Below are 12,868 nucleotides of genomic sequence, written 5' to 3'. Positions count from 1 at the left end.
TCTCTGCAGAGGTGACGGGACCCTCAGATAAAATTTCTGGAGATAGAGTCGGCATCTCCGGTTGTGTGTTCATCTGCGCTGAGGTGACAGTCGCAGAAACGGGCCGTTTCTTGTGACGAACTTCTGGAATGATAATTGGCAAATCATCATCATATAATGCTAATTCTGTAACTGGTAAGATATCAGAGGCAAAATTATTAGATTTTGTTGACTTCCCTTTAGATGAAGGTGTAGATCTTGGTGTACGCAGTGTACGAGATGATATGGATGGTTTCCTCGACTTGGACTGAGAAGGCGGCAGCTCTTGAGATGCAGGTAAGCTTCTTGGACATAGCGGACTGCGTCCCGCTTATCCGCCGAGGAAACTCAGGCATGCCACCAGCTGGTGGCGTGTCCTCAGTCAACAGTTGACATGAAACATTAATTTGCGATCTATTAGCCATGTTTGAATTCTGTTTTACGGGATTTATCTGCCTTCCGTCTATAAGCGGAACATAAATATTTGTCAAAGGCAGAGATAGGTAAATTGATACAAAATTTACAAGCGAGAATCAAAGGAACATGGAGTAATGCAACTAGGGCATTTTAAATGTGGATCGGTATCAGAATAGCGTAGTTTACATTCTGTGCAATTTTTCATTAATGTAGCCTACTGAACAAAACACGACGAACCGTGAATAAAACAGCAGAAACACAATTAATAATCAATGCAAATTGAATAATTATACTAGTACTACCTCTATACTAGCATTATAAGAGGAACTAACTAAATATAAATTAAAGGATATAGTGTGTTGGGAGACACAGGCTCTCACGTCCAGCTCACTGGAAGAAGAAGGAGAGTGAGGCACATGGGCTTGGGTGAAGCCCTCGTTCAGCTTACAGAAGGGAGGTAACTTCGTGGTGAGTACTAATGAGTGATTCTTTATTGAAGGGAACTTCAATTGGGAGATACAAGTGTTCCACTAGGTTAAGCCAGAAGAAGAAGACAAGCAAATAAGCATGAGTCAGGATAAGAAAAATAGATATTGGCCGACTATTCTACTGCAAGTTACTTCAACAATGATACATGTATGATTACAAGTACAATAAGTACCATATACTAAATAGCTGCAGTTTGCTAAGAACATGACGTTATTTATCAAATCACTGAATGTCCATTGCAGTTCTGTCCACCATTTGGTCTTATGTTGCTATGGTGTTATGTTGCTAATTTCATTTTGAATTTTGTCATTTACAGAAATTTTGACATGAAAATAGGCATAATTTTGAAAAGGGCACATTACAATATTTACAGTTTTCCATGTTTTACTGTTAAGACACTGATGTCTTGTTTTGTTTCCTGAATAGTAACAAGTTCAGTTTACTCAAAGTCTGATTTGTGGCTGCCTTGATGCAAGCCCACGTTTCAACTTACGGCTGATGAGTGATGGGATATACAGTAATTTCTCCTCCTTCTCTCGAAGCTTATCAGGGGCAGTAACCTCGGCTCGGCCCACGGTGGTCTGACCGTACCCTCCCTCATCACCCTCAACACCAAAGTCTTCTAGAAGGGGCTTCTCATCTGTATACAGAGCAGATTACATCCTCAGAGACATTACAGCACAAAAGATATATAACAGTAACAATATAACCTGTAACAACAGTATAACAGATATATAACAACATCACAGACTGTAATTCTGCAGAAAGTTCTGCAACAGAGTACTCACTAACATACTTGAATTATTTAAGAGAAAGATATATTTTCAAATATAGACAATAAGATGTTTGGATTCATGGGCCGCTTCTTGTTTCAAGTGTGCCCTAATTCTAAATTCGAGCATAATGATGTGTAGAAACAGAGGTTTCCAAAAGTTACCTTCTGGTTTGTCACTTTCCTTTTTATCTCCTTCCTGAAACAGTGGGAAACAATTATCTTTTCTCAAACACTTTAAGGCTCATCTCTGTATTTAAAACAAATAAATGGAAAATACATCTCAGGTAAAAGTTTATGCTAAACTTATTGGAGAACTGGTGACTTTGAGCTTGAACATCCTTGCATACCTAATTTAGCATAATATTCAAATATCTAGAGGAAGAGCTATAACTACCTCTTCTTTTCCCTCCTCTTTCTCCTCACTTGTCCCCTCTTTGGGCTCAGTCTCCTCCTTGTCCTCGGGTTTGGCTTCCCCTTCTTTCTTCTCCTCCACTTCTGGTTCGGGCTCATACTCACGGGTGAAGAAGTCAAACGCCTCTTCCGCAGTTGGCATCCCCATTTCCTGCAACATCATACACAATGTCCATGCTTCCATAACGTAAATATCATATGTAAGGAAAATGCAATTTGTTTTACTCGTCATAGGGGCGGTGGCGTAATCCAGTGCTTAAAGTGTTCGCTAATCACGAACAAGATCCGGGTTCGATTCCCAACATGGATACAATTTGTGAAGCAATTTCTGGTGTCCCCTGACGTGATATTGATGAAATATTGCTAAAAACTGCGTAAAACCATACTCACTCACCATAGGTTCGCTCAATAAAATATACATTCCTAATGATTAATATTAATAATATGGAAACACACTGGGATAATTCGTGAAGCCCATTTCAGGTATCCCCCCTGCCGTGATATTGCTGGAATATTGCTAAAAGCGGCATAAAACCATACTCACCCACTAGGATAACAATCCCTATACCTGTGTAAAACTTGGTGTAAAATATGGACAGAGGAAGAGCAAGAAGTATTCACCTGGTAAACATAGTACAAACTTTAAATATATACTGTCAACACCTTACCTTATCCGACTTTGGACCTTTCTTCTTCCAGCGAAGCTTCATTTTCTGCGCTTCAAGTTTTTCTTCCATTTCCTCCTCAGTGATCTGAACAAAAGGTAGGATGTTATATGTAGGGTTGGAGAAACACAGCTACAGAAATAAAGTGAAACTAAAATGGAAAAAGGAGACATTTATGTCCTGTTGAAAGGCTCACCTGTCCTGTCCTTTGTTGAACCTTGTCCGGTCCCAACCAATGCCTGGTTCTCTGACCTATGTTTCAAACCATGTCCTCGCCTCCTAATGGATTAAATCCCACTTACTCACCTCTGTTTCGAACCGTGTCCTTGTCTTCTCCTGCCTGAAATCCCACTGCCTGACTCACCTCTGTTTCGAACCATGTCCTCGCCTTCTCCTGCCTGAAATCCCGCTGTCTGACTCACCTCTGTTTCGAACCGTGTCCTCGTCTTCTCCTGCCTGAGATCGCGCTGTCTGACTCACCTCTGTGTCAAACCGTGTCCTCGCCTTCTCCTGCCTGATATCCCGCTGTCTGGCACGCTCCTCCCTTGCCTCCTCTCTCAACTCATCTTCAGCTTGCTCCTGCAACAAGTAGGGTGGAAAGAGGAATTATTAATTAGACATGAAACTCTGCACTCCAATATTCCAACCTTCTGACAGCACTCACTGACACAAGTGAATCAGGCAAGTGAGAGGACTATTTTTTATTTCATTTTGAACCCAACCCCTACTCATTTGGGTTATAATATGGGTAAAAATCCCAAAGTTATAATATGGGTAAAAATCCCAAATTGATCCATGTCTTCAATGTGACACTTTGGCGAAACCCACGAGCATGATGCGAACAGACAAAGAGAATAAGACCCTATCTGGAAACTAATCAAAAGGTTCTGACATGCCTAAGGGAGGCAACTCTGCAACATGAAATTGGTATCTCAGATTACCATGGTGCCTCAGCATGTAAATAATCAGAACTGGATCAGACAACCCTGTGCCTTATTGAATGCAATATTTACTGTCATGCAATCAACAAGTCACTGAGTCAAACCAACCATTTCACTAAGATGCCTCTGACAACCAGCAAAGGTTGAAGGTAAAGAATTCTAAGCTGGAATACCCATGGGGTTAACACCAAATAAATCCTTTCAGTGGATGTCAGAAATGGGGTGCCTCAGAAACCCTGAGGCTTCTGAACAGAAAAAGCTTCCTCTTACCCTTGCTTTCTCAAGCCGTTTCTTCATCTTGGCACGGAGAGATGATCCCCGTGGGGTTTTTGTTGTCTCTGTAGATTCTGTGGTCTCTGTAGCCTTGGGGATGTCACCTGTGTCAGGTGGCGCTGTCTCCACTGTGGTGTCAGGGATGGAGACTGTCACAACAAAACAAACATGCTAGCACTTCATGATGGTGAAGTTTTCCATCAAATTGTGACTATTTGTGCACATTTTTACACACAACGAATCATTTGGAGAGGTAACAAAATTCTGAAAAAATGAGGCAATATTCTTAAACTGAAACAGTATTAAAGTAAACAGGAATAAGTCAAGTCTCCACACCCATCAGCATGTATGGTCTAATCTTCAAACTCCTTCCCTATCACACCTATCCCTACTAAACTGACTACACCAGCAGTCAGTCAAGTGAGCACACCCACAGTGTTTGCAATACTTCAGTTTTTATTTGTTAAAGACTGGTGCTGACATTCCTGTGCGCAAAGCGCTGATATACCAGGAAGTGAAACAGTTAGTTATTGTAACATGATGGAGCATGGATGATTCCTAAACGTTAATAAAGAAAACAATTATGGGAAAGTTTCCAGTTGAAAGGGCCTGCAAATATTTGAAACTGCGCTGGGCTGGTGATTATTTCAAACGCTGCACACACACCTTCCCCTGTAGGTATAGTCTCTTCCTCTGGCTTGATGGTCTCTGTCACTTCCTCTTCTGCAGGCATGGGGATTGTTCCATCTTCCGTCTCCAACGGCTGGCTCACCTCCGCCTCCCGTGCCGACTCCTCTGCCTCAGCAGCGGCAATGGCTGCAGCGAGCTCTTCCTCCCTGGCTGTCTCCTCCTCAATCTTCTTTCGACTCTTCATCTTCATCGTCTTCAGCTCCCCACTCACATCGTCTTTAGGCGTCACGAGTTGGGACAGCTTGAATTTTTTAACAACACTTGATATGAATCAAATCAGGAACTATGAAAATGCATTAACCTGGTATATGTGGGAATGCTGACATCTATCATATTCTTTCAAGTTCAGGAGTTTTTTTTCATAAGTGGTGCTCTAGGATCCTGTTCCAAAAAGTGATCTTACCTCTAATATAAGCCGAATTTTGAGGACCAAAAAAGCAGTCTGTAGAAGGGGGTCGTCTTATCTGTGGGTTATGCTTTTGTCAAACTTTTTTCCAGGGGGAAGAAAACAAAATGGTAACTCTTCGCGTGAACAAACAACAGAAGATGCCTTTGTCAGTAAAGACATCAAATTTGCAATTAAACATCACTAGAAAGATTATTTACCTTTTAAGTTCCAAGTTTTTTGCTGGGCATTGTATTATTTGCAGGGATTAAGATTACCGTGTGTATTGGAGCCGGAAATAGCAATCAGCTGTCCACACGTTTCCCGGCGATCAAGTTCAAACATGCACAATAATGTAACGGGATGAATTCTGACGCAGTCATCAGTAAAATATAATACAGAATACTATTATTTAACCCAAAGAAATGTTTTTACCAGATGTTGCTGTAAACTAGCAGTCCATGGAAAACGAGGCGGTAATCAGTTTGTGATTGTTGAATGGGGTAAAACAAGCAAGCCAGTTTGTTGACATGTGATTGTCCAGCTACAATAAGCATGATATTTAGCGAAACAAAATGTAATTTTTCAAGTAAAAAATTAATTTTTAAAGTAAAATTGATATTTTTATACTTATCCTACTTATGATCTTTTGCTTATCTCCCTTTCCTTTTATGGATGAATCCCTTGAAGTTGCGGATGTATAAATACACTCGAGTTACCTCCTTTTCCCTTTCCTGCACAAAACAGTGGTTGTCACTCTCTCCTGAATTTCTGCCCATGCACTTGGATCTGCTGAAATCTCAAGTGTCTTCAACAGGGGAGGTTGAGGATTGCGTCATGAGTCAGGATAAGTATAAAAATAACTTATCCTGAGCTGTCACAGATTGGTGGTGACTTTGTGGATTCAACAGCTGTCCTTTGATACATCCTGTATCCCCCCCATGGGAACTGCGAAACGGCATTTCCGTGATCCTATTCTTCCAACTTCCGTTATAACTCGGGGGGACCACATTCTTGTCTTACTTCAATCTCAGATAAGTTGAATCATGTTGATTCGTGTGGCTACAGATAAATTAGTATCTTCCTATTACTAGATATCTCATAACAACCCATAGATTATGATAAGATCTTTATCATAAATGAGTTGCGACCCCTTCACGTACAGGTAAGATCTTTACCCGTACAGGATCTTTAATCACTCATGCTAGCCTGTCTTAGACTGTGCGCATGGACTTTCAAACTAGTACTTTTCCTTTTAGTAAAAGTTCTCAACAAGTCAACGTGATAAAGGGTGAGATTTTCCAACTCAGCGCCTTTGAGGAACCGTTAGTTGCTGTGCTACAACGAGAGGCCCAAATTGGTGAATGCCTGAGACGTCTTCAGTGGCTATGTCTCGGAGGTAGCGGTTGGCAAACACTGTGTCCGACTTCCAAAAGCAACCCTCCATAATTGTTGGTATAGAGCAATTTCCGTGCAGAGCCAGTGTTGACTCAAGTGCTCTGACTTCGTGTAGGTTGGAAGCTCTAGGAGGTTCTAGTCCTGCTGCTTTATAGGCTCTCAATATAACGGCTCTCATCCAGAACGATATGGTCTGCTGAAGTCTCTGTTGATAATGGGATGAACAGGCGCTTGAATTTTCGTCTCCTTGTCTCAGTCTTTTTGAAGACATATCTTCAGGGCTCTGACTGGACACAATGATAGGTCCTCTATATCCTCTGGTCCGAGGATTGTAGACAGCGCTGGTACATGGAACTGTCTATCTGGCTGACCAGGTAGTTGGTTCTTGGCAATGAAGTCCCATCTAAGTGCTAGATGAACTGCAGCATGTTGCCCCATGTTGAATCTGGTTCGACCAAAGTCCAGCGCATGTATCTCTGATATTCGAGCTGGCGTGGCTAGTGCAAGCAGGAACAGAGTCTTCTGTGTCAGCAGCTCGAGTGTAGTCTGGTCAAGAGGTTCGTAGGCATCACTTGTAAGATGACGTAGAATTACATTCAGATCCCAGGCAGGAGCTCTGAACTTCTTTTGCTGGTCCTCCAGTTTAAAAGATCTCAGCAGAGCAAGTAATTCTGCTACTTTCGTCAACTTGATGCCTGTTTTCATGGTAATCACTGTACTGATGGCAGCGAGGTATGTAGATAATGTCGAACCTTTCAGATGTCTGGTCTGTCTAAGATGACACAGGTATTCCGCCACTTTAGGATGAGTAGCTTTCATAGCAATGAAGCCTCTCCGCCTTGCATAAGTCTCAAACTTCAGCCACTTGTCATCATACAGGTTACGAGTAGATCTGCGTAACGCTAGCGTTACTGCCTTTGCTGCCCTGTCAGAGTATCCTCCTTTCTTCAAACATGTTTTGATACGGTCCACACGTGTAGCTGGAACAGTGTTGGGTTCCCGTGGACTTGCTTGGTGTGCGGATGTTACGAGGAGGTTCGGCCAATCTGGTAACTTGATTGTTGGACTTCTGAGATCTTCTATTAGGTCTAGGAACCATACTCTCGCTGGCCAGTATGGCACGACCAAGGTCAGTTGTAGCGCCTGTGTCTGTTTGATCTTCAACAGTGCTTTCGGTAGTAATATCAGTGGTGGAAACGCATAAGCATTTAGTCCTTCCCATGATATGTTCAGTGCATCTGTTGTCCAGGCTTGAGGATCTGGAACTGGTGAGACAAACGTCTGTAGTTGCTTGTTGAACCTCGTGGCAAACAGGTCTATGTAAGGGGATCCTATTTCCCTTATGATGAGCCGGAACGCTTCTGGATGGAGCATCCATTCCGTAGGTGACGGGTGCAGTGGTTGGGAAAGGCGTCTGCAAGTATGTTCTTGGCTCCGGGTATGTGACACGCCTTTATCCAGATGTTTGCCTCCTCCGTGATGTCAAACAACTGGAATGTGAGCTGTAGTAGGCTTGGTGATCTTGTAGATCCTTGCTGATTTATGGAGAATGCCACTGTAGAGTTGTCCGTGTGGACCATCAGCATTCTGTTGATCAGCGAGCTCGACCATAGTTGTAAGGCGTTGATCACAGCTTTCCTCTCCAGCAGATTGATGTGAAGATGCTGCTCTGTTTTGGACCACTTCCTTGATGAAACTTGATTGTTGAGATGTGCACCCCAATCTTGTGTCGATGCGTCTACGTAGAGATGTGTGTCGAAGGCCGGCTCTTGTAAATAGGTCCCTCCACAGACGTTCGACCTGTGGGTCCACCAAAGTAGGTACCTCTTAAGATTGTCTGGCAGCAAGATAGGGTCGACGCTGTCCAGATGTTTTGTCAGGAACCGTTGCAGCGGCCTTAGTTGTAACCTTCCTGTGCGAGTCAAGTCCTGCGCCGCGGTTAGTAGACCAAGTAGACATTGCCATGTTCGTAGTGTTAACGGAGAGATGACTGCTTGTGGAATCATGGCTTGTATCTTGACCCAATGATCTTCTGGGACCACAATTTGATTCTGTGTTGTGATAATTCTTATTCCCAGCAATTGAAGATCTTGTTTGATTCTAACTCCAACTTTATCAGGTTCACTAGCCATCCTAGTTGCATGAGCAACTTAATTGTGAAGTTCAGCTGCTGTCTGAGTTGATTGGCACTTTGAAGAACCTATATGCCGTCGTCCATATAACCGACACAGCGTAGACCTCGATTCTGCAGATAGGTGCCGATAGGCTTGGTTATTTGTATGAATAATCATAGAGCTGATGATATTCCAAACGGTAGGACGTTCCATTGGAAGTGCTAACCTCTGATTGCAGTGATGATACATCATTCTTCCCCTTATATACGCAGGCGATCTGTGTTGAGCAGCATACATCGAAGCATTGTCTATTTATAGCAAGGCTGGCTCCAGTGTAACATCGCAGGGGACAGGTACTCATAACGACTTTTATCAGCGACAACTTCCAAAATAAACATCGTTTATCCTGCTGTCAAGGCTAGACATCTATTAGATTCCCATGATGATAACAGGCCGTAGTTGTATACTGTTTCCAAGGCTGCCGATGAAGTATTCCCCCGTACCACGGGTTTGTTTACAAATCAGAAAAACATGCTGGAACCTGCTCTGTCAGTGGGAGGCGTTGTCTGACGTGGACCAATCAGCTTCCAAGCATGACGTCACCGGTGTTGTAGCAAGTTGGCCTCCATAAAATCTGATGCAATTAGTGGTTGATTAAAAGCGTGCGTAATTCTACGCCGCTCATATAAAACCTCTTGAATAAGGGTTGCTCCAAGTGTAAAATCTTGTTCAGTGATATAAATCACGTATTCCCATTGTGGATACTATAAGCCAGCATGACGAAGGAGGCTGTCGAGATGTATGTCTGTATGGATCTTGAAGAAATACTGATGTTGAATCTAGTTGATAGGATATAAAATCCTAATCCCCACCCTGAGTGATGAGAATCCCCACGCTGAGTGACGAGAATCCCCACGCTGAGTGACGAGAATCCCCACGCTGAGTGACGAGAATCCCCACGCTGAGTGACGAGAATCCCCACGCTGAGTGACGAGAATCCCCACGCTGAGTGACTAGTGTTAATAATATCTGGTGTCCCCCGCCGTGATGTTGCTGGAATATTGCTAAAAGCGGCGTAAAACCAAACTCAGTCAGTAAGTCAGTCAGTACGTCCGTTCAAGGCTTCTTGAAGGCGTTGTTAACCTTAAGCCCTTTACAAAGGTCGCCTTGAGGTTCTCCAGTACTTGAGATATCGGCTTCATGGGTGATATCATATTGGAGTCGAAGTCATCAGCGTATATGCAGTACGTCTCTGTTGGGTTGGAGTGAGTGAGTGAGTGAACGACAATATTCGCAGGCCATCTGCTACCCGGTATAAGACCTCAGCATCTGTATAGATGAAGTGATTCCTTTCATCAAGTAGGTTGTCGTCCGAAACTGAACCCATACAGGTATAAGGTTTGTGCAGGTTGTAGAGTTGTGCAGGCTGTAAACTGTAGAGATCGCACATGTTGTAGATCTTTTTGTTGAGTTTTAAACTCTGACAAAACCATCAGTTTTCATCATTGCTTCGTTTTATTCAGCCGTATGGTAATAGAGTCGACATCAACATCCTGCCTGTTGATGTAAGGGTTTGTTAACCCTAGGGTTCGCGAACCCTGTAGATATCTGCGTTGCTGTTATCTGCCTGTAGATCTGAGAGTTCTCGAACCTTGTAGATATCTGCAGCTTTCTCAAAGCTGTAGCGTAGGTTAGAATGTACCTTGGATATAGGTTCAATCGGAGGAATAGTCACCGAGTCAAAGTTGTCATAACGCATCTTATAAGTGTAGACTTCATCTATCCTTAGAAGGAGACTGCAAGTTCAAACCATAGGCTATCCAAGCTGTAACCTCTGAGTCCGGGAAGACGAAGTCTGTTTATTCTTCCTGATCGATAGTGCTATGCCTCCGCGATTCATCCTTCTGCGAAACTGTATCCCTTCTCGAACCTCCATCATCCTTTCACGAACTAAAGATTCCTTCTTTCGCGAACGTCTATCTTGAGAGTCCTCTCTTCGCGAACCTGTCTGTGGATTCATCTCTTCGTGAACCTCTGTGACGTGAGCCTACTCTTCGTGAACCTCAGTCGCTAGATGTATCCCATTCGCGAACCTCTGTGATGTGAGCCTTCTCTCTGCGAACCTCTGTCTTGTGATGAGTGACTTCGCGAACGTCTGTGAGAGATATGAGATCTCGATCTAGAATGGCTAGGTGTAGGAGATGGATCCTTCGATGTTCTCGAACGTTGAGGGTTTGCAGATGTAGAACGGTGAGTAGGTATCTCATGTCTTCTATCCTCCTCCAAGATGACAAAGTCGTCAGACTGTGGAGACCTTCGCAAAGGTGTACGTTCGCCAATGTAGTCTTGAGACATAGTTCTATGAGGAGTAGGTTTGCGCAGGTCCATGGGTTCGTAGGTTTGCGCACGATGTCAGTAGATGAGAGGCTTCGCCAAGCCTTCGCCGAGCCTTAGCTTCTTCCTCGAACCTACGTTCCATCATGGCCATCAACACAATAAGTACAGCGCAAGCTGGAAGAACATGGTTTTATGCACGAAGGGCATTGGGGGTGAGAATCAGCCACAGATAACCTATGCCTGCAAACACTGCAAGATTTCATGAAATGTAAACAAAGTTACATAATGATGAAATTAAGCAACAAATACAAATAATTTTTACAAATTTTTTACATATAATACATAGTAGTTATTGCCAAATCCATACACAGCGTAATTTTGAAGAATAGGACCTAAATAAAAAGGATATAATGCCGTATACGGGACTCCAGTGCTCGCCCAACCATCCACTTGGGCGAAAAGGGAGAGAGTGACAAGTAAGGCTGGTCATATGACTGTTTACGCGGGAAGAGGGAGGTAACTCGTGGGGGAGTGTATTTTTACGTCTGCTTCGGGAACTTCAAGGGATTCAAGTGTTCCACTACCATTAGCAAGGGAAAGGGAGATAAGCAAAAGATCATGAGTCAGGATAAGTATAAAATATCAATTTTACTTGAAAAATTACATTTTGTTTAGCTAAATATCATACATATTGTAGCTGGACGATCACATGTCAACTACACTTCATTTCGATGTGTGAGTAGACGCAATATGATTGTGAACTTTTTTAATAATGTGGACCAAAGTTATAATCATTGGTAACTGCCAGTTGTCTGTGGTCTGTGTTTGCTGCGATTAGGACCCCACCGTGGGGGGATCGGCTTATGTACGAAACATAACATTTTGACACTGATTTAAGGGTCAAGTTTGGGGGTCGGCTTATCTATGGGATCGGCTTATAGACGGTAATATACAGTAAGCTTTAAAAATGGGATACAAGTGGCAGTGCTGATGTAGGTTTGACGAATGGTGCCCTGGATTACCCCTAATAAAACACAATCATTAACACAGTGTAAAACATACACACTATGAATGCTTCCACATGTTTAATTCTATAAATGTTCTGATATTCATCCAAATGTATAATTCTCATGCAGGTGGCATTCTTCAGCAGTTTCAGACAATTCAGCTATCGGTAATGAATTAAAACTTTTAAGATTTCAAGAGGAGGTAAAATGTTACCTCAAATTCTGTTAAATCAAGGGACATAATACTCTTGTTTATAAGAATCTTGTGATGTTACCTCTTTCTGCCGCCGCTTGTGCCTGGTCTTCACATCCTTCACCAGGGAGTGGGCCTGCTCCACTTCCTCTCTGGCCTACAGTCCAACAGTACACTTCAGTCAATATCATATGTACACACCGAACATCACGGGTTCGGCTACTTTCAACTGGCTAGACTAACGCTTAGTCTCTGAACATACCTAATTTTGAAAGTAACAAATCATCACATTTAAAATTGAAAGAAGACCTAGTGAGAAGGTGGAATCAGAACTTGAAGTGTTCTCTGCAGTATTTGAATCTTGAAACTCCCCTAAATCTTATACTTCTGACACTGGAGTAATGACAAGGACACCCTGCCTTTCTGGTGTCATTACGAACACTGGACACGACCTACTGAATAAGGACACTAGACATAATGAATAAGGACATGATGTACTGAATAAGGACATGACATACTGAATAAGGACACTAGGCATACTGAATAAAGACACGATGCACTGAACAAAGACATGACATACTAAATAAAGACGTGACATACTGAATAAGGACATGACATACTGAATAAAGACATGACATACTGAATAAGGACATGACATACTGAATAAAGACGTGACATACTGAATCAGAACATGACATACTGAATACGGACATGACCTACTGAATAAGGGCATGACGTACTGAATAAGGGCATGA

General features: G+C 42.7%; 1 protein-coding gene across 1 annotated transcript in view; it reads right to left on the bottom strand.

Annotated features, from left to right (window-relative positions):
- LOC124255687 (coiled-coil and C2 domain-containing protein 2A-like) overlaps positions 1-12,868 on the bottom strand; it is a 57,903-nt gene that overhangs the window by 38,516 nt on the left and 6,519 nt on the right. The window contains 8 exon segments of the mRNA XM_046689577.1: positions 1,418-1,564; positions 1,862-1,895; positions 2,094-2,261; positions 2,779-2,862; positions 3,256-3,354; positions 3,987-4,138; positions 4,656-4,920; positions 12,196-12,270. Coding sequence (XP_046545533.1) covers positions 1,418-1,564; positions 1,862-1,895; positions 2,094-2,261; positions 2,779-2,862; positions 3,256-3,354; positions 3,987-4,138; positions 4,656-4,920; positions 12,196-12,270 — 1,024 coding nt within the window.

Source organism: Haliotis rubra, unplaced genomic scaffold (genome assembly GCF_003918875.1).
Source record: "Haliotis rubra isolate DU_JTF1 unplaced genomic scaffold, ASM391887v1 Scf606, whole genome shotgun sequence".
In the NCBI taxonomy this organism is placed as follows: domain Eukaryota; kingdom Metazoa; phylum Mollusca; class Gastropoda; order Lepetellida; family Haliotidae; genus Haliotis; species Haliotis rubra.
This window is presented reverse-complemented; position numbering and strand designations above follow the sequence as displayed.